The sequence below is a fragment of the Eretmochelys imbricata genome, chromosome 1 (genome assembly GCF_965152235.1).
Source record: "Eretmochelys imbricata isolate rEreImb1 chromosome 1, rEreImb1.hap1, whole genome shotgun sequence".
Classification (NCBI taxonomy): Eukaryota; Metazoa; Chordata; order Testudines; family Cheloniidae; genus Eretmochelys; species Eretmochelys imbricata.
In genome coordinates this window covers 292623554-292641689 of record NC_135572.1, presented here as the reverse complement: position 1 = coordinate 292641689, position 18136 = coordinate 292623554, and the positions used below count along the sequence as shown (strand labels likewise).

The window sequence follows — 18136 nt, the reverse complement described above, 5'->3', positions numbered from 1 at the left end:
CCCTGGTGAAAATCCTCTATGGAAACTCATTGTGTAAGGATTTTTCTGTATGTCACCTACTTTAAAAAGTTTTCTGCTTGAGGGGTTTGATTGTGTGGGTCAATGTTTATTCCCTTTGAGACCAGACTCAGATAGTTTAATAATTCCAGCTTAGTTTCTTACAGAATTCAGTTCTACTGGCTTTGTAAGCTCCTTAAATGGGAGCTATTTGACTCATGGAATTTACACACGTTCTTGGGTGTGCCTGTACAGTTCGTAAACTCACTTAATGTAGTTAGTGGTCTGTAGACTTTAGGAGAGTCATGGGGATAAAAGCAATAAACACAGCCTACAAGTTCTGCATAATCATTCCACAAACTTTGAAAGTGATCCTACCTGTGGACCTTGAAAGCTCTGTAGTGCTAAATGTGGTCCTTGTAGTGAGCAAGGTTAGGCCTCCTGTGTGGGTTGGGCTGTAGCTATGGATCTTCTAGGGCAGGGGTTGGCAACCTTTGAGAAGTGGCATGCCAAGTCTTAATTAAGGTTTCGCGTGCCAGTAATAAATTTTACATTTACAGGGGCCCACAACTGAACCCCAGACGGGCAGCGGGCTGAGCGGTCCCGGTGGCCAGGACCCTGGCTGGAATCCCAGACCAGTAGCGAGGTGAGTGGGGCCAGCGGCTGGTATCCCAGGCCGGCAGCAGGCTGAGCAGGGCCGATGGCTGGGACCCTGGCTGGCAAGGGGCCAGCGGCTGGAACCCCAGACTGTCGGCAGGCTGAGTGGGGTGGCGGACAGAACCCCCGCCGGCCTGGGGTCCCGTCCGCCGGCCCCACTCAGCCTGCTGCCGGCCTGGGGTCCCATTCACCCAGGCAAGCAGTGGGCTGAGTGGGGCCAGCGGCTGGGACCCCGGCTGGCAGCAGCGTGCCACTAAAAGTGCTCCCCTTCCCCTGGGGCGGGCATCAGCCCAGCTGCGAGCAGCTGCGGAACGTTTCCACACCGCGAGCAGCCTCATTAGCTCCCGGGCTGGGGCGGGGGCTTCCTGGCACCAGCCGCGGCAGTCACGCCGGCTCGAGCCTGGCTGGGGCCCCTTTGCCCGCAGGTGAAGCCGCCCCCCTCCAGGACCGGTGTAAAAACCTAACCCAGCCGCTCCCCTGCTGGGCTCCTGCCCGCCGCTCCTCCGGGCTGCGACAGCGCAGCCAGCGTGTGAACGAACCAGCTCCCGCCAAGGCAACCTGCGCTGGCATCCGCCCGCCACACGCGAGCCTCCCTATCAGCCTCCCATCAGCCGCCGGCCGGGCGCATAAAAGCCGCCGCGGCCGCCAGGGGAGAGCTCACAGCGCGCTGCCTGCAGCCTGCCGCCGGGTTCCCCCTGCTGTGGAGGAAGAAAACTGCACACGGGTCCCCATGCAGCCCGCAATGATGATGTTCTCCAGTAAATACTGGGCCAGGAGAGGGCTCTCCCTCGACTCAGCCGTGCCCGGGGAGCACCCAGGACTCAGCAACCTGACAGTAAGTACCCCGGGCTGTCACGCTGCAGCTGCCCAGGGCATCCGTGTGCTTGATAACGATGGGCTCTGATTTACCTCCATTGTGCGCCCAAACTCTGTCAATTGCTGTTTGGAGTGTGTACGTATTCCCACGCGATACTCACCGAGTGTAAACCGCTAATCCAGTGATGCTATAGAGAGATACGGGGGGGACAATAACACTGCATCGCTCTTGGGACGTGTTTTGTGCTCAGCTGGTGGGCTTGCATGTGCTCCGTATTTTAGGGCTTTTTTGATTTTGCTTTTTAAATCCAAAAAGTAGCATCAAAGGTTCTGCCCGTATTTAGTACGTGGTTTCCAAAGCAAGCAACAGAAGTTATTGAGAACTCTCAAAAGGAAAATTGTAATCTTGGTTTCAATATTTCAGAATAGTAATTATCACGTGGCGGTAGTAGCAAAAACAAAGAAAGCAAGCATACAAAGAAAATAACATAAGCCCAAATACAGAGAGGGAAAGCAGATAATATTATTCTTAGATTCTTCTAAATAAGTCATTTTTATTCAGATAGCTAATGCTACAAATAGTTTACACACCTGGGGGACACCCTGCAAGCTACCTATTGGCCTTGTTTTTTAATAATTAAAAATATCGAATGACCTTGTCTATTTGTAACTAGGTTTGACCAATTCCTTCTAGTCCTAATCACCACTAGTACTTTTGTATAGTGTCTTCAGATAAAATATAGCAAAAAGCCTATTAAATTTCACAGGCAATATCAGAGAGAATCACCATGTTTAGTACTCCTAAAATCAATAGTAAACGAGTTTGGCCTCCATTCAGCTAGTCAGTAAATGCCTGTCTTATGTTAACCCTGTGAGTAGTCCCAGCAAAATCAATTGGACTAACCTGCACTCTCAGATTAGACATGTGCTTAAGTGTTTGGTTGAATCAGAGTCAATAAGAGGAAAATACCTAAGTAATTTTATAGACCCTGATCTTGCAATTGATGCTCCATGGGCAGCACAGTCTATCTTCACAGAGTCAGTTGCAGGTTTGGGACCAATTATTTTGAGATCATTTACAAATCAGATACATTTACACTGAGTTGGTGAGTCCAGCATTTTGATACAGTGTGAATACTTGGCTTTGACATATTAGAGTTTTGATTCCTTTGATACAATAGCATATAGAAAAATGTGTAGCTAAAAATGTCTCCTCAGGTAAAAATACTATCAAAAGATGTAAAATAATCTTTCTGGTATGATCTGAAGACCCAGCAGATACTTTTGGTATTTTCAGAGTGTTACACCAACCGCTTCATGGCTGTATTTCAACTTTTTATGCAAACAAATGGTATCTGTATATTTTTGTATAAAATGCTAATATAATTCATACATATTAATAATCTACTTTGACAAATAATAGTAAAACAGAGAGAGAGAGAGAGAGAGAGATGTGAAAAATATGGGGCCAGACCTTCAATTGATGTAAATCAGCATAGCTTTATTGGATTCACAGGAGTTATGCCATTTTACACCAGCTGTGGATTTGACCCATTGTCTTTATAGTAAAGATGAAATATCCCTATTTGTGTTACTATCATATATGCATATTTAAGTGTTTACTCATCTCTACCTGTTTTATTGGTGTTTATTGATATCACTGGGAAATCTTAGAATAAGGATCACTGGACTAACTGGGGTGAATCTGTTTTACTGCCTATATAAGATATCTTAGTGTTTCTCTCTTCACTAGGATTCTGCTTTAACTCTATGATTTCTTGAATATTTGCACTTGCTCCTGATAATAATACGTCATCATCATTAGGAAAGACCATCTACAAGTCATTATTTAATCACATACAGTAATAACCTGCATGGCTAATGAAGTTAATTCTCACAGTATCACAGTTTCTTCTGTTATTTCATAATGATTAGCTCATCTAGTTTTCACAGGCTGAATGGTGGCTTTTAGCAAACATTTCAGATATTATCCATTTGACACAATTACAAGAACTCAGGGGGCTCAATCTTGGGAGGTGCTGAGTACCATCATTTCCCACTGAAGTCAATTGGTGCTTAGCACCTTTCAGGATTGGGAAGTAAATTAATATGCTTCTCTGTACTTTCCTTCTAAAAATGGACACACACAGACAAGTCTAGATAGACTGCAAAATTAAAAATAGTATTTTTGTCAAAGCACATGTAGGCTGCATGCTTGACATGTAAGTTATCTCCCAAATAATAATTGGAAAAAATGTTTCACTATAACAACAACAACAAAAAAGATTAAAAACAAACTTGTAAGGCCCCAATTCAGGAGCACATATTTCAAGTTAAGTATATACTTGAGTGCTTTCCTGAATCAGGGCCTAAAAGAGGCTTGCTAGGTAAAGACAATGGGGTGATCCATTTCATAAGTGCAAACTCATGCAGACCCTGCCTACACTTGACTTTTAACCAGGTTAGAAAACTGTTTAAGTTTGGACTCAATCTAAACATAGTTCCAACTGGATTGATTTCAGACAATCCTATCACCCAATATGGGGCCAAACATTGTTTAAAACTGTTTTTTAAAAAAGTATGAGCATAAAATAGGGAACTAGGCCCATACATGGTTACTGAACCACTTGGCCTTTTCTACAAGTTCTAAATAAACTGGATTCAAACAAGTTTTGACTGGCCAAAAAAAATGTGTGAAAGCCTAGTTTACTGCTAAATTACATGCAGCACTGGTGCACCTACCTGCACTTGTTACTGACACTGAGGGTATGTCTTCATTACCCGCTGGATCAGCAGGCAGCGATCAATCCAGCGGGGATCGATCTATCGCGTCTAGTCTAGACGTGATAAATTGACCCCCAAGCGCTCTCCCGTCGACTCCTGTACTCTAGTGCCACGAGAGGCACAGGCAGAGTCGACGGGGGAGAGGCAGCAGTTGACTCACCGCGGTGAAGACACCACAGTAAGTTGATCTAAGTACGCCGACTTCAGCTACGTTATTCACGTAGTTGAAGTTACATAACTTAGATCGATTTCCCCCCTCCTCCCCCGCCCCAGTGTAGACCAGGGCTCAGACAGTCTTCACTAGAAAAATTAAATTGGTTAAAGCCTCTAGGATGTCTGTGTCCACACAGACAAAACACCCCAGATGATTTACAAATACTCGAATAAATGGTTAGAACAGGCTAAAGGTTTTAACTGGTTTTGTAACTAGTTAAAGTTTAACTGGTTCAGCTTGTACTGCTTTAGTGCCAGTGTGGATTCAGAGAAGCTGAAACACGTCACTTGTCGTCTCTCTACCTTCCCACCATGTATGGTGGCTGTGTGAAATATTCCAGAATGCCTAGCTTCTGGGAACTGACCGGGGAATTGCAGGCTATTTACCCAGAGGACATTGCAATTTAAATAGTTTAGGACACTGCTAGTATGGACTAGCCTGGGGGTAGAACTTAAATCAGTTCAGTCTGGATGCACTGAACTGTCCGTACTGAAACTGTGTCAATTACAGATTAGTCCTTGTCAGCAATGGAGATTTGTTTTAGAAAGTATCTGATCCAATTTTTAAAGGATTTAGCATAAAAGAAGTTTAAGATACTGTGCCCAGTCAATGAGGACTAGGCAAAACCTTATTAAATCTGCTTTTGAAAACTGTGTTTGGGACTCAGGGCAGCTCCTCAGTTGGAGTAAATTGTCACGGCTCCACTGAAGTCACTGGAGGATCTGATGGAAATAAGGAGGTGAACTGCCGCAGGGTTCCCACCTATTCTTAAAAATAGTTTTTTGGAATGATTTGAACATGGCTTTAAAGGTTCCAAACCTTGTTAGCTGCCCTCCTGTATTGTTGGCTCCCCTCTCCCAAAATTGCTGGTTCACTGTTTTTATCTCAAGAACAGAATTTACCAATGAACATTTGCATTGGAAATGGACACGGTGGCCAAGATAGTCATGTTTTTTGGTTGCAAACATCTGAAACACTTTTAAAGGGGTCTGATGTTCATAAGTGCAGAACACATGCCCTCTGAAGATCTGTCTGCATTCAGGTATCTCAAGCACGACATCCAGTGCTAGTCACTTTTGAGAATCTTGGCCAGTATTACTAAAGCTCTTGATATATGTATGGACTACTTAGAGGCATCTCAGAAAAGACTTGAGCTGTGGATATTGCACTATTGGAAAATATAGAAGGAAATTGAGCACAGAGAGAATCTTACAGGTGTGGGAAGCTCAACCGTGTAAAAATAAAAAAGGAAATGCTCCTTTGGGATAAATGGACTGTCTCAGGAGGTCAGACTTAGTTGGCTGAAACAAATTTTAAAAAGGTACAGTTAATTCAGATTTCTTCTATGATAGAGAGAGCCTAAACATCTCTCCCTTTTTAATTTGTATAATCAGTGGATAGCTTTTAGTTCATTAGGAGCAATGAAAAGTAGGTGGCAACGTTAAATCTAGTCCAATGGGGAATATGAAGTTTCTGCTTGTGGATTTTATGGACAATTCAAATAATTTCAAAATTCTGGGCCAGATCATCAGCTGGTGTCAGTCGGCACAGTCCATTGCAGTCAGAGCTACGACAATTTAGCCAGGTGAGGAATTGTTCCATCCAATCTTTATTTATTACCTATAGTAACATTGCTTTATTTGTGTCATATTTCTATATTGGTCTCTTCCGTCTCTGACATTTGTCTGTTACCTTTTCTGATTTTGAATATGCTGCTTATCTTTTTTGGATCACTTTCATTCTGGTGTTTTCTGACAAAAGCTGTCTGTATGAAAGGAATGTTTGATATTTTTCAGAAATGCGCATTGGAAACTACTGTATTTTGTATCTACTTTCTTGTAGCCAAACCGAGCCAATTCTGGTAAAAATGATGAGAAGAAAGGGAATAAAGGAAACAGCAAAAGTGACTCAGTTTCTGAAAGCGGAAAGACTGCTGTAGTGTTTTCCTTGAAAAATGAAGTTGGTGGATTAGTGAAAGCTCTCAGACTCTTCCAGGTAAATATTACAAATCATTATAATTAATGGAAAGGTTGGGGACATTTGGGTCAATTGTCAGCTGGTGTAAACTGGTGTAGCTCTGCTGAAGTCAAAGAAGCATGTGACATAACACTTTCAATTTGATTGCTAACTGAGCATGTAACCAAGCCAGCAAAGTATTTAAAGCATGTGTTTGACTTTGGGCACATACCTAGTCCCCGTTAAATGAATGGACTGCTCATGTGCTTAAAGTTCTAGCTGTCAAAGGCCCTGATCCAGCAAAGCACTGAAGCTTGAGCTTAAGTTTTAAGCACAAGAATCATCTCATTGACTCTAATGTTGGTGTTGACTCCAGTGGGACTATTCATTTGCTTAAAGCATGTGCTTAAGTGTGGTGTTGGATCAGGGTCTTCAGCAGTAGAATGGGAATTATGACATGTTAATACACATTAAGGCCCTGATACAGTTGATTGCAGATGGGCAGACTGCTAGCACTGCAGGCCATCCAGGCGCTATCAGTTACAGGAGTGAGGCTGTAGTGTGCCAGTAGGCATAGTGCCAGGGGGAATGTCACTAATGCAACTAGGTATGCGTTCAGTACCAGAATACATGAACTGCAATATCTTATTGAGTTTACAACAAGTGATCAGGGTGGAAACTTCTTTTATTGTGAACATAAGTATTAGATGCAAATGTATTAACCAAGGGTGAAACATACCCCTATACAGGAAGCCACAGGAAAAACTGCATACCATTTAAGCCCCTGAAGGTGCATAGGGACTGGCAGAAACTTGTGCTTGGCCCTTTGCCCTGGGGTGAATTTTACCCAGAATGAAAATACATACAGTGTAGGGGCCAAGTGTAGACAGCGGCATAGATCTCTTCAGATTTGGCATTCTTTAATGGGTGGGGAGGAAGGTAGTAAAAAGTAATGGATTGGTTGACAGGTTTGTGCCTCATGCATGCAAAAGTAGAAATCATTATGAATGTTTTGCAGTCTCCTCTTGACACCCGTTCGCAGATCAGCAGTGGTGTGGTGGGAGAGTTCTACCAGGGGAAGGCCATTTTGACATCCATATTCACTGAGGGTTGTAGATCTTACCAGGGTCGTTATTCTAGACAATCAGTTGGTCTGGACTTGCATTTTGTTACTCTTATTCCAGGGTGATTCCTAATTAGTACAAGGAAGATAGATGAGAAATGAAATATAATTATCATCACAAAATAAATGTTCTCTTAGCTTGTCGAGAGAGAGATTGAATAAATGCAGCATCTTGTACCAATGGTGTTCTTAGCTGCAAAAACTAAAATATACTGAAATTAACACTGACAATGCACTGCATATTTTATATCTACCTTTGATATCAATGTAGCATTGTATTATCATTTTTAAAACTAACATAATATCCTTTGTAAAAGATGGTCTTGGTAAATCACATTTAAATCCCCTGTGGATATTATAGTTATCCTAGTCATCTAATGAAAAAGAGCAATTTTTACCTTAAGCGAGCAGATTTTTTTCTTTAATACACTACAAATCACTGATTATGCATTTAGTAGTAGGCTGAGTATTTTTAATGTAAACTTCTATAACAGAAATTCATGCTACCAATTTTGTTGTTCTAAATGAATTGTTTATATATAGAGTCCAATGTTTCATCTTCCCACAGGAGAAGCATGTGAGTATGGTTCACATTGAATCAAGAAAATCCAAGAGGAGGAATTCAGAGGTAGAAATTTTTGTGGAATGTGACTGCAGTAAGAAAGAATTTAATGAACTAATTCAGTTGCTAAAGTTTCAGACTAACATCGTAACTCTTAATCCACCAGAGAACATCTGGACTGATGAAGACGGTAAAGCTGCTTTATTTAGAAATTAGTAAACATTTCATTTAGAAACCACACCAGTGTTATCCCCTAATATTTTCAATTCCCACTCTATCTTCCACAGAACTTGATTTTGTCCCTTGGTTCCCCAGGAAGATTGCTGAATTAGACAAATGCTCACAGAGAGTTCTAATGTATGGCTCTGAGCTGGATGCAGATCACCCAGTAAGTGTGAAATAAACTCATTATCTTATTTGGATTTTAAGTCCTAGTTGCAGGGCAATTTGTTATCCACAACAGAATTTAAAAATAATTTTGTAGATAGTTATTCATATTGTTTAACCAGTCAAGTTATAAGCACCATGGCAAAGATTTTAAAAATTGATTAGCAATTTTGGGGGCCTCCATTTTTTTGGCACTGTAAAGGGGCCTGATTTTCAGCAGGTGAGTGACCAGCACTTTACGAAAATCAGGTCCCTTTAGAGGGTGTCATTCAATGAATTCATTCAGTTTCTCAAGTTGGGACACTCAAAAACTGAGGCACTCCAAAATCATGTTTGATCCCCATTTATACACTGCATTCATATTTTTAAAATAGATGGTGGATAGAAGCTTTGATATTCTAAACAGTTTGGGTTATTGTAAACCTAGGTTCTGCCACAAATCAAAGAATATGGACATTAAATAAAAATCCAGATCAATGTGGGTGTAGAAGAACAAAGCATTTGAAAGAATGCTCACCGTCAAACTAGGGGATAGTTACAAGGTACAACAGCACAGTTCACTCCAATCTCCACATGAATACAGTGCATGGATAGGTTTCTTACTGTGCTTTCTGAAAGCAGTGCCAGTGTATAAGTCCCTATTTCATATCCTGTGTAATGCCTAAATATTCCAAATCTAAAGTTAAGGAATATGAGCCTTTAGTAATTATTTTTTTTTCATTCAGTCATGGTTTTCTTCAACATATGCCTAACCTAAGAGACCTTAAGAATGAACTATAATGATAGGCTGCTAGAAGAAACTCATCTGTTTATATCATCTGCATTGTCTCTGCTCTAATAGATGGGCAATCATCAAAGTGAATGGAAACAATCAAAAACTTTCCACAACTGTTTTGGTTGGCTTGCTTCTATTTTGGTTTTCAGAATGGGGAGGGGGCTATGGGGTTCTCAAACTGGGGGTCATCGGGAGGTTATTACACGGGGGGACACGAGCTGTCAGCCTCCACCCAAGCCCCGCTTTGCATCCAGCATTTATAATGGTGTTATATATATTAAAAAGTGTTTTTAATTTATAGTGGGAGTCGCACTCAGAGGCTTGCTATGTGAAAGGGGTCACCAGTACAAAAGTTTGAGAACCACTGGGCTATATAGAGCATTTGAACTTAGTAACTGGGGGTGGAAGGGGATAAACATTCTGTAAGATATATCACTCATATATATTTGAAGCATTTACAGACTGGAAAAATTACTGTTTCACATGTTACTTACCTGTAGTTCGTTGTCATGTTATAGACTTGTCGTGGATTCTCCTCTGTATTGAGGCTGCTTTGCTTTGTGCTTCTGGTGCAAAGTGGCCCTATACTGTAGGGAGGCTCACCTCAGTGTAGGGGATCTTATAAGGGTATAGAGCCAGCCCATCAACTGCTGTGTCAGCCCCTCCCTCTTACCTATGTTGGGAAAGAGGCCTAGGAATGGCCAGGCTTTACCAGGGCTTTCTTGTGCCTTGTTGACCATTGGCTTCTGTATCAGACCCTAGGAACCCTTGACACTTGGTTTAATTTACGTTTGTGTAGCTCACAATAGCTGAAGGCTGCTGTATTGGATCATTACTCAAGGGGAGCACACCCTGAAATCCTGAGTCATTCTGTGCACTTCTTTATCATGGGCAAGGGTGAGAGTTTGCATCTTCGGAAACTCCCAAATCTGCAGATTACCTTCAGCCACTAACATAGGCGCTGACTCAGTGAGTGCTCTGCACCCACTGGCAGCTCCCCACCCCTCCCCAGCTTGCCTCCGCCCTGCCTCCGCCTCCTTCCCTGAGCACACCACCACGTCCTGCTTCTCTCCCCCCTCCCTCCCAGCGCTTGTGCCAAGAAACAGCTGTTTCACACGGCAAGCGCAGGGAGGGAGGGGGGAGGAGGAGGAGGAGGAACGCGGCGCACTTGGGGAAGTGGTGGGGCTGGGGCGGGGATTTGGGGAGGTGTCCAATAGGGGCAGGGAGGGGGCGGGGCCGGGGGCGCAAGCACCCACCGGCACCAAGGAAAGTTGGCACCTGTGGCCACTAATAGTAACTCTGCTTCAAATAGAAGCATTTCAGCCTCACCTGGCCCATCACAATCATCAGCTTAATATTGTTTTATATTTTGAGCTGGTGCCTACACTGAATACATAAGGCAGGTTTCTGCAGATCACTTTAGTTTCACACACAATGAAAAAGACATTTGCATGAAATAAAAGCAGGGTTTTTGTTACACTTTAGATAACTCGGATAGGCATAATTTACACCACATTTGTACCATACCTACACAGAACGCTAGGACTTAGAAATGGAACAAAACCTACTGTTGGACACCAATAGACCATTTCTGGTCTCTCCTCTGACCCCTCTGTGGAGTGTATAGGGGCCATACAGGAGTCATAATGGGCCATGAAGAACTACCCCGATGCAGGGGCAGCACAAGGCCACCGTGGGTATGTCTACACTGCAGTGTAAACCCAGAGTTTGAACTCAGGCTCAAGTCTAATTCCACTTCTGTCTGCACACAAATCGTGCTAACCCAGCGCTTGGACCTAGGGTCCCAGGACCACATGGGAGTGTAGGGTTTGAGCCTGAGTCAAGTCAGGACCCAGGGTTCAAGCCTATTGCTTTGCAGCGTAGACCCTGGACTCACCCCACTGGACTCTTGCATGGGAGTCCACCAAAAGTATCCCACAATCCTGTGGACTGATTTTCTTTGTTCTCTGAGTAGTTAAGTTCAGAGGACAGTCAAGTTTTCCCACACTGCACCATGAACAAAGGGGTAGAACCAGCCACATTTTGGGAGAGCACTGCGAAGTCCTGACTATGGGTAGTGGGACTTGGACCTGCATAATGCAGTGTAGATACTGGAGCCCCAGATTGGGACCCAATATTCAACAATTCCTAACCTTGGGTTACAAATGAGTGCAGGTGCTCAAGCCCTAGGTTAACAAACCCAACAGGGGTGCGCACAAGGAGGTGGGGGAAGTAGGGGCATGGGCCTCACCAATAATTGTTGGGGGCACAGAACTCCTCCAGCCCTGGGGCTGTGGTGGCAGAGAGAGCAAGCTCCTCCTGGCCCCGGGGCTGCGGGGAGGAGAGCAAGTTCCTGTCGGGTCGGAGGGAAGAGCAACTTCCTACTGGAGCCGGAGCCAAGGTAGGGGATAGGGATGGAAGAGTGAGCTTCTGCCAGAGCTGGCGGGGAAAGGGAAACAGAACATGCCACCCCAAAAGGGGTCAAAGTTAAATTTTTGCACATACCCCTGAAACCCTGGATCTGCTAATTCAAATTCTACTAACCCTAGGCTTACACTGCTGTTAGACCAGGGGTGGGGAGCCTTTTTTCTATCAAGGTTCTATCATGACCCACAGAAAAATCAGCCATGGGCCACACACAGCCCTGTGCGGGGGAGGGGTTGCTGAAGCTCAGGGCTTCCCCAGGCTCCAGGTTAGGGCCAGAAGTGGGTTCAGGGTTCGGGAGGGGACTCTGGGTAGGGGCAGGGGTTGGGGTTGGGGTGTGGGAGGAGTGAGGGCTCCAGCTACGTATGTGGGTGTGACAGGTTGGACTGCTCAGGATGTCACTTGGTGTGCTGGGACACCACTGAGGCAGCCTTTTCTGCCAGCCGGTGCCCCCTTTTACCTGGTCTTGCTGGGCTAGGCTCCCCAGCCTTTTCTAGCCAAGCACACACCAGGGCCACAGCCAGCTGCACAGAGAAACAGAGACACTCTGAGAAGGCTCAGCTTAAGAGGCTTGCCACAGCACCCAGATGTCCACCTGCCTTTGGAGTACAAACCCAAAATTATATGAAATTCGCCTCTTCCCTCAATGTTTGAGTGTATACACAACTTCTCTCCCCCCACCCCAGTTAGAAATCTCATGAACTGTTAAATTTATTTCTGGTTTACAATATATTAACTACAACAGGTGTATTTTAAGTAGTTAAGGAGGGAGCAGACAGAACAAGGCAGATTACTAAGAAAATAAAACAGAGCACGCAAACTAAGCTTAAAACACTAAAGAAACTGGTTACATGTAAGTTCTCACCCTAAATGTGGTTCTAATAATCTTCTTCACAGGCCAGACACCCTTCCAGTCTGGGTTCAGTTCTTCCCCCCAGTTCAGTGTTAGTTGTTTCCAGCAGTCATCTTGGGTGGGTTAGCAGGGGAGAGTTGATGACCTGGAATACCTCACTCCCCACCCTTAAATGGGATTTGCATAAGGTGGGAGTCCTTTGTTTCCTAGTTTGACACCCCACCCCCAGCTTCTCATGGAAAAGTACAGAATTCAAGATGGGTTCCAGTATCAAGTGACTTGGTCCCATGCCTCTGTAGGACCCCTGTAGCCATTCTTCACAGGCTGACCCACACATTCACAGGAAGACTAAGCTCTTTTACAGTCCATTGTCTCTTGCTGATGGCCCATCAGCACTGTCGGACTTTTTCATTGTTGTACCTGAAGTATTAGCAGGGGGCGTCACCCAAAGTAACATAGTTGAAATATACATACATAGTCAATATTCATAATTTCAGATACAGAAATGATACATGCATACAAATAGGATAATCCGATTCAGTAAATCATAACCTTTCCAACGATATCTCACATGAGCCATTTTGCATAAAGTATATCGTAGTTATGTCATATTCATATCATAAGGATATTTTCATAAAGAATATGGAATGACACATCACAGTGGGCTCTGGGGTGGGGCTGGAGATGAGGGAGTTTGGGCGCAGGAGGGGGCTCCGGGCTGGGGCCAAGGGGTTTTGAATGTGAGAGCAGGCTCGGGACTGGGACAAGGGGTTGGTGTGTGGGGTGCAGGCTCCGTGAGGAGGCTCAAAACTGGGGCAGGGGGTTGGGGTGCAGGAGGGGCTCTGGGAGGGAGTTGGGGTGTGGGAGGGGGTTCTGACGTGGGTTGGGGGTTCAGGGTGCAGGCTCCAGCGGGGCAACGCTTACCACAGGTGGCTTCCGGCAGTGCAGTGTGGCTAAGGCAGGCTCCCTGCCTGCTCTGGCTCAGCACTGCTCCCAGAAGCAGCTGGCATGTCCCTGCAGCCCCTAGGCAGAGGCGTTGCCAGGAAGCTCTGTGTGGTGACCTCTGTCTGCGCCCGCAGGTGCTGTCCCATTAGCCACGGTTCCCTGATCGCACCTGTGCCTAGGGGACGCAGGGACATGCCAGCTGCTTGCGGGAGCTGCGCAGACCCAACCAGACTTTTAATGGCCTGGCAACCCTAGCTTCCCCCTGCAGCGGGGTGAGCCAGTGCTCGTGGGTCGAGCCCCACAGGGGGACGCCAAGCCTTGGGGCTTCCGGCCCGCGGCACGGAGACTTGCTGCAGGTGGGATGAAATTAGGCAGAGGGCTGGATCCGGCTCACTGGCCGTAGGTTCCCTGCCCCTGGTGTAGAAATATCCTCTGAGCTCTAGGACCAGTCCTGTTAACAGGAACAGAATTTCACTACATGTGACACAGTCTTGAGTCACAGCAAACCAGTTATACTACCGTCCGTCCCTTTCTACCTGAGCCTACAAAATCATTCGCTTCTCTTAAGAGGACAAAGGTATCCCCCTAACCATTGATCCAAAGTCTGCAACTTATTAACTCGTAAAGGTTTTAAACAGTCAAGGTGTAACTCCAGTAAGGATCAACAACTTCATGCCTGTAAGAAACCTTTTCCATAATTTTCCATATAATTCACCGTGGTCACCCTGAACTATTCTTCTTCATTAGAGATTCACTTAAAACAATGTACAGCAGCCAACAAAAGTATGGGGGAGGGAAGGGGAATAACTATGGTTTTTGGAAGCTGCGACCAAAATAGTGAAGAAATAGGGTTCATGAACTAGCTTTCTCTTTGTAGATGTAGGCTAGACAAGTCATGCTAGTGGAACTAAGGCGAAATGTGTCCTCCAAACATCTGAGTGATGTTGCAAGGCCTCTGCTGCCTTGGACTGTGGCTTGAGAGTAGGAAGCTTGAATGCTTTCACAATCCCTTTTGTCTTCTCTCCTACATCCCGCAGCAGTACGTGTGCGTGCATGTACTTTATAGTGGCTGCTTCCTGCCACTCTTAGTGCACTAGCTGCGGCTGAGAGCCCCATGATAGTTACAAATCCAAAATGTTCTGGAAGCTTAGGCAAGCAAACAATATGCATTTTTATTATGTAATTATATGCATCTAGGAACAAAGAATATAGGCCATACTTGCAGTGGGGGCGGGGGGGGACTCTAACCCTGGAAGCAGTGACTCTGAAAAATGTTTGGGGATCATGATAGGTAATCAGCTGAATGTGAGCTCCCAGTGTGACGCTGTGGCCAAAAGAGCTAATGTGATCCTGGGATGCATAAATAGGGGAATCTTGAGTAGGAGTAGAGAGGTTATTTTACTTCTGTATTTGGAACTGATGCAACTACTGCTGGAATACTGTGTCCAGTTTTGGTGTCCACAGTTCAAGAAGGATGTTGATAAATTGGAGAGGGTTCAGAGACGAGCCATGAGATTGATCTAAAGGATTAAAAAGCATGCCTTATAGTGATAGACTCAAAGAGCTCAATCCATTTAGTTTAACAAAGAGGAGGTGTGACCTGAGTACAGTCAATAACTACCTTCATGGGAACAAATGTTCAATAATGGGCTCTTCAGTCTGGCAGAAAAAGTTTTATATCACTATCCAATGACTGGAAGTTGAAGCTAGACAAATTCAGACTAGAAATAAGGCGTAAATTTTTTTAGTGAGGATAATTAACCATTGGAACAATTTACCAAGGGTCACGTGGGATTCTCCATCACTGACCATTTTTAAATCAAGATTGGAGGTTTTTCTAAAAGCTCTGCTATAAAAATTGTTTTAGGGAAATTCTCTAGCCTGTGCTATACAGAAGGTCAGACTAGATGATCACAAATAGTTCCTCTGGCTATGAAATCTATGAATCGAAGCTGTGTGGACCAACAGCCATTTTTCTATCATTTTTGTGTTTTTGTCCATGCATAGTGACAGAGGAGAGTGGTATTTTTTCTGGTTACACTATTGCCCAGTTGAGTGGGGCGAGTGCAAATATACTTTCTGGGCTGCTATGCCTGTTTGAAATTAAATTTAAACCCACTCCAATCTTGCCTTTGAAGTTGACATGTACTACTTAGCCTGAAAAGTGAAGTGTGTCTGAGTGTTTTGTGTATAAAGAAGAAATGTTGCATAGGGTTTAGAATAACAGAAAGTAGTCTAGCCCACAGGTGTTTACGTTACACATACCTCCCTCTGCGGCTGATCCTCAAAGAAAATAAGTCAGTTACAGCCACAGTTACAGGACTTTAGCTCAAGCTGCAGCAGCTCCTGCTTTAGCTCTGGAGGTTTTTGGTTCAGTCCCCAGCGTGATAGCCAAGATGGTGGCCATCACAGTAACATCTTCAAAACAAGCTCTTCGTGAATTCTGAGGCACTTCAGTTTTCAAGCCATGAAAGAAGTGTGATGCATGAGCCAAGAACCCAGATTCTTGCCTGCTTGGGAGACTCCAGTCAGGTCATGGAGGTGTTTGGGGGGCTGAAGTTGAGTCATAACCAGTTTTCCCATACTTAATATTTTTGGCTGTGTGATGGCACTGGTGCATAGCACCTCTCCTGGAAATGTTTCTTTTGGAGGAAGTGTGACACTAGCTTATTTTTCTCTTATTATTATATTATTATTATTATTTATTATAATATAACTTATTAAAATAGATGCTGTTAATCAGAAAGCAATATAATTAAATGCAAAGTAAACACTTTAATGATTTATTTTAAAATTCTTACAGCTAATTTTCTTTCTCTTTGTTATAAATTAATCTCGTCTTCCTTTCTTAAGGGATTTAAGGACAATGTATATCGACAGAGAAGAAAGTATTTTGTGGATGTTGCCATGAGTTATAAATAGTAAGTACTGGTATATTTCTTTTCTGTGCTGCTAAGTTAGAAAAAATGCCACTCCACTTAATTCTGTTAGCATGAAGTTTTGGAAAAGAGAAGTGAGCCATTTATCTTTGACCAGTTTAGTATATGTTACAAATGACAAACCAAAAGCTTGAAATCATTATAATTATATTTATAATTTAAAATTATAATTTCAATATAATTATAAGCAAGTGAGGCGTTTAGAGGCTAAGTGCTACATTGTCACCACTATGTTCCTGGCTAGTTTAATGTAAGAACCTATTTTACAAATGTTTGCGTATCCTATAATGAAATGAATCCCCATGTGCCATGGACACAGACGCCTCCTATAATTGGCCTAGAACCCTGGTCTTTTCATTCCAGAACATAGGCCTCTAGCACTTGAGCCAAAGAAGAGTTCCCCCACTACAAATGAAATCCCTTTTCTCTCTCCAGAACAGCCACTAGAAGGCAGCATCATACAAAGTGTTTGAATGATTAGAGCGGATTGGGAATTTTCTAAGTGTTTTCTCATCAGAAAATGCTAAATTGTCCAAAATGAAATGTTTCATGGAAACATTTAGATTTCTATGAACTTCTGCCACAGGCAGACGTAGGCTGCATGGCAGGAAGTTTGGACGCCCCGAGGCCCCCAGTAGGAGGTTCCAGCTGGGACTCCCAGAGCTGCTACGAGCCTGGAAGTCCTGTTGTCCTTGATTCTGAAGCAGTTGGCATGGTGGGGCTGCCTCAGAGCTGCAGACTCTGGAAGCCTTCAGGGCTCAGAAGCAGGCAGGCTTAAAATGGGGCTCTCAGGCTTCCACATTCCCAGCCAGGAGCTTGGCAACCCTGGAAGCTGTGGAGGCTTAACTGGAGCTGGGGCTCTCAGGGTTTATAGTAGGGATGGGGAACATCTGGCCTGTGGCAAGTCTCCACACCGTGGGCCGAAAGCTCTGAGCCTCCGCGCCCCTCCACCCCATGGGGCTGGAGCCGCAAGCACCTGCTCCTGCTGCGGGGGGAAGCCCCGAGCCTCCGTGCTCCCCCGCCCCCCCCGTGGGACTGTGTGTGGCCTCTGACTGATTTTTTTTCTCTGTGGGTCAATAGCCCCTGATAGAAAAAAGGTTCCCCACCCCTGGTTTATAGACTCCCTGCTCCACAGTGGGGAATTCATGTCAACCTAGGGGTTGCCCTGGGCTGTTCTCTGAGGAGTTGGTGGCAATGCAAGGAGTCCTGAGTCAGGACAGCTGGCTGCTCTGTTTTTGTTTAGCAAAAATCAAATGAAAAGGCTTTGATTTTTCTGAAATGAAATATTTTTAGAATTTCTTCTCCTCCGGGAATTTGGAATTTCGAGTTTTCGTTCTGATTCAGAATTCAAACTTTTTCGAAATATCACAATGTCTTGTGGAAAGGAAATCACAAGTTTTAACCTCCTGTATGCACAATGTACTTGCCTAATTAGACAAACTTCATCCCTTTTACCTGGGATTCATAAGAGTTCAAACTGTACAACCGTCAGAATTACAAAATAAATCACACTCATGTCTGCAGAGCTGGGAGTAGAATGCTGACTCTAGACCTAGGGATATTTAGTTCCCAAAACACTACCTAGCACTTTAGCTAAAGGAGATCTCTGTTAGCTGGCAATAGGAGTAGATGGTAGCAGAAGGTGCTGAAGAGCTGGCACACGCAGTCCTTGGGCAATGGGTGAGGGAAAGAGAAATAAAAGCC

General features: G+C 44.3%; 1 protein-coding gene across 1 annotated transcript in view; it reads left to right on the top strand.

Annotated features, from left to right (window-relative positions):
• Nucleotides 1-1384: 1384 nt before the first annotated feature.
• Nucleotides 1385-18136, top strand: part of TPH2 (tryptophan hydroxylase 2) — a 79682-nt gene continuing 62930 nt past the window's right edge. The window contains exons 1-5 of the mRNA XM_077807738.1: nucleotides 1385-1489; nucleotides 6311-6463; nucleotides 8116-8299; nucleotides 8397-8497; nucleotides 16347-16414. Of these exons, the coding sequence (XP_077663864.1) occupies nucleotides 1385-1489; nucleotides 6311-6463; nucleotides 8116-8299; nucleotides 8397-8497; nucleotides 16347-16414 (611 nt within the window). The remainder of the gene's footprint in view (nucleotides 1490-6310; nucleotides 6464-8115; nucleotides 8300-8396; nucleotides 8498-16346; nucleotides 16415-18136) is intronic.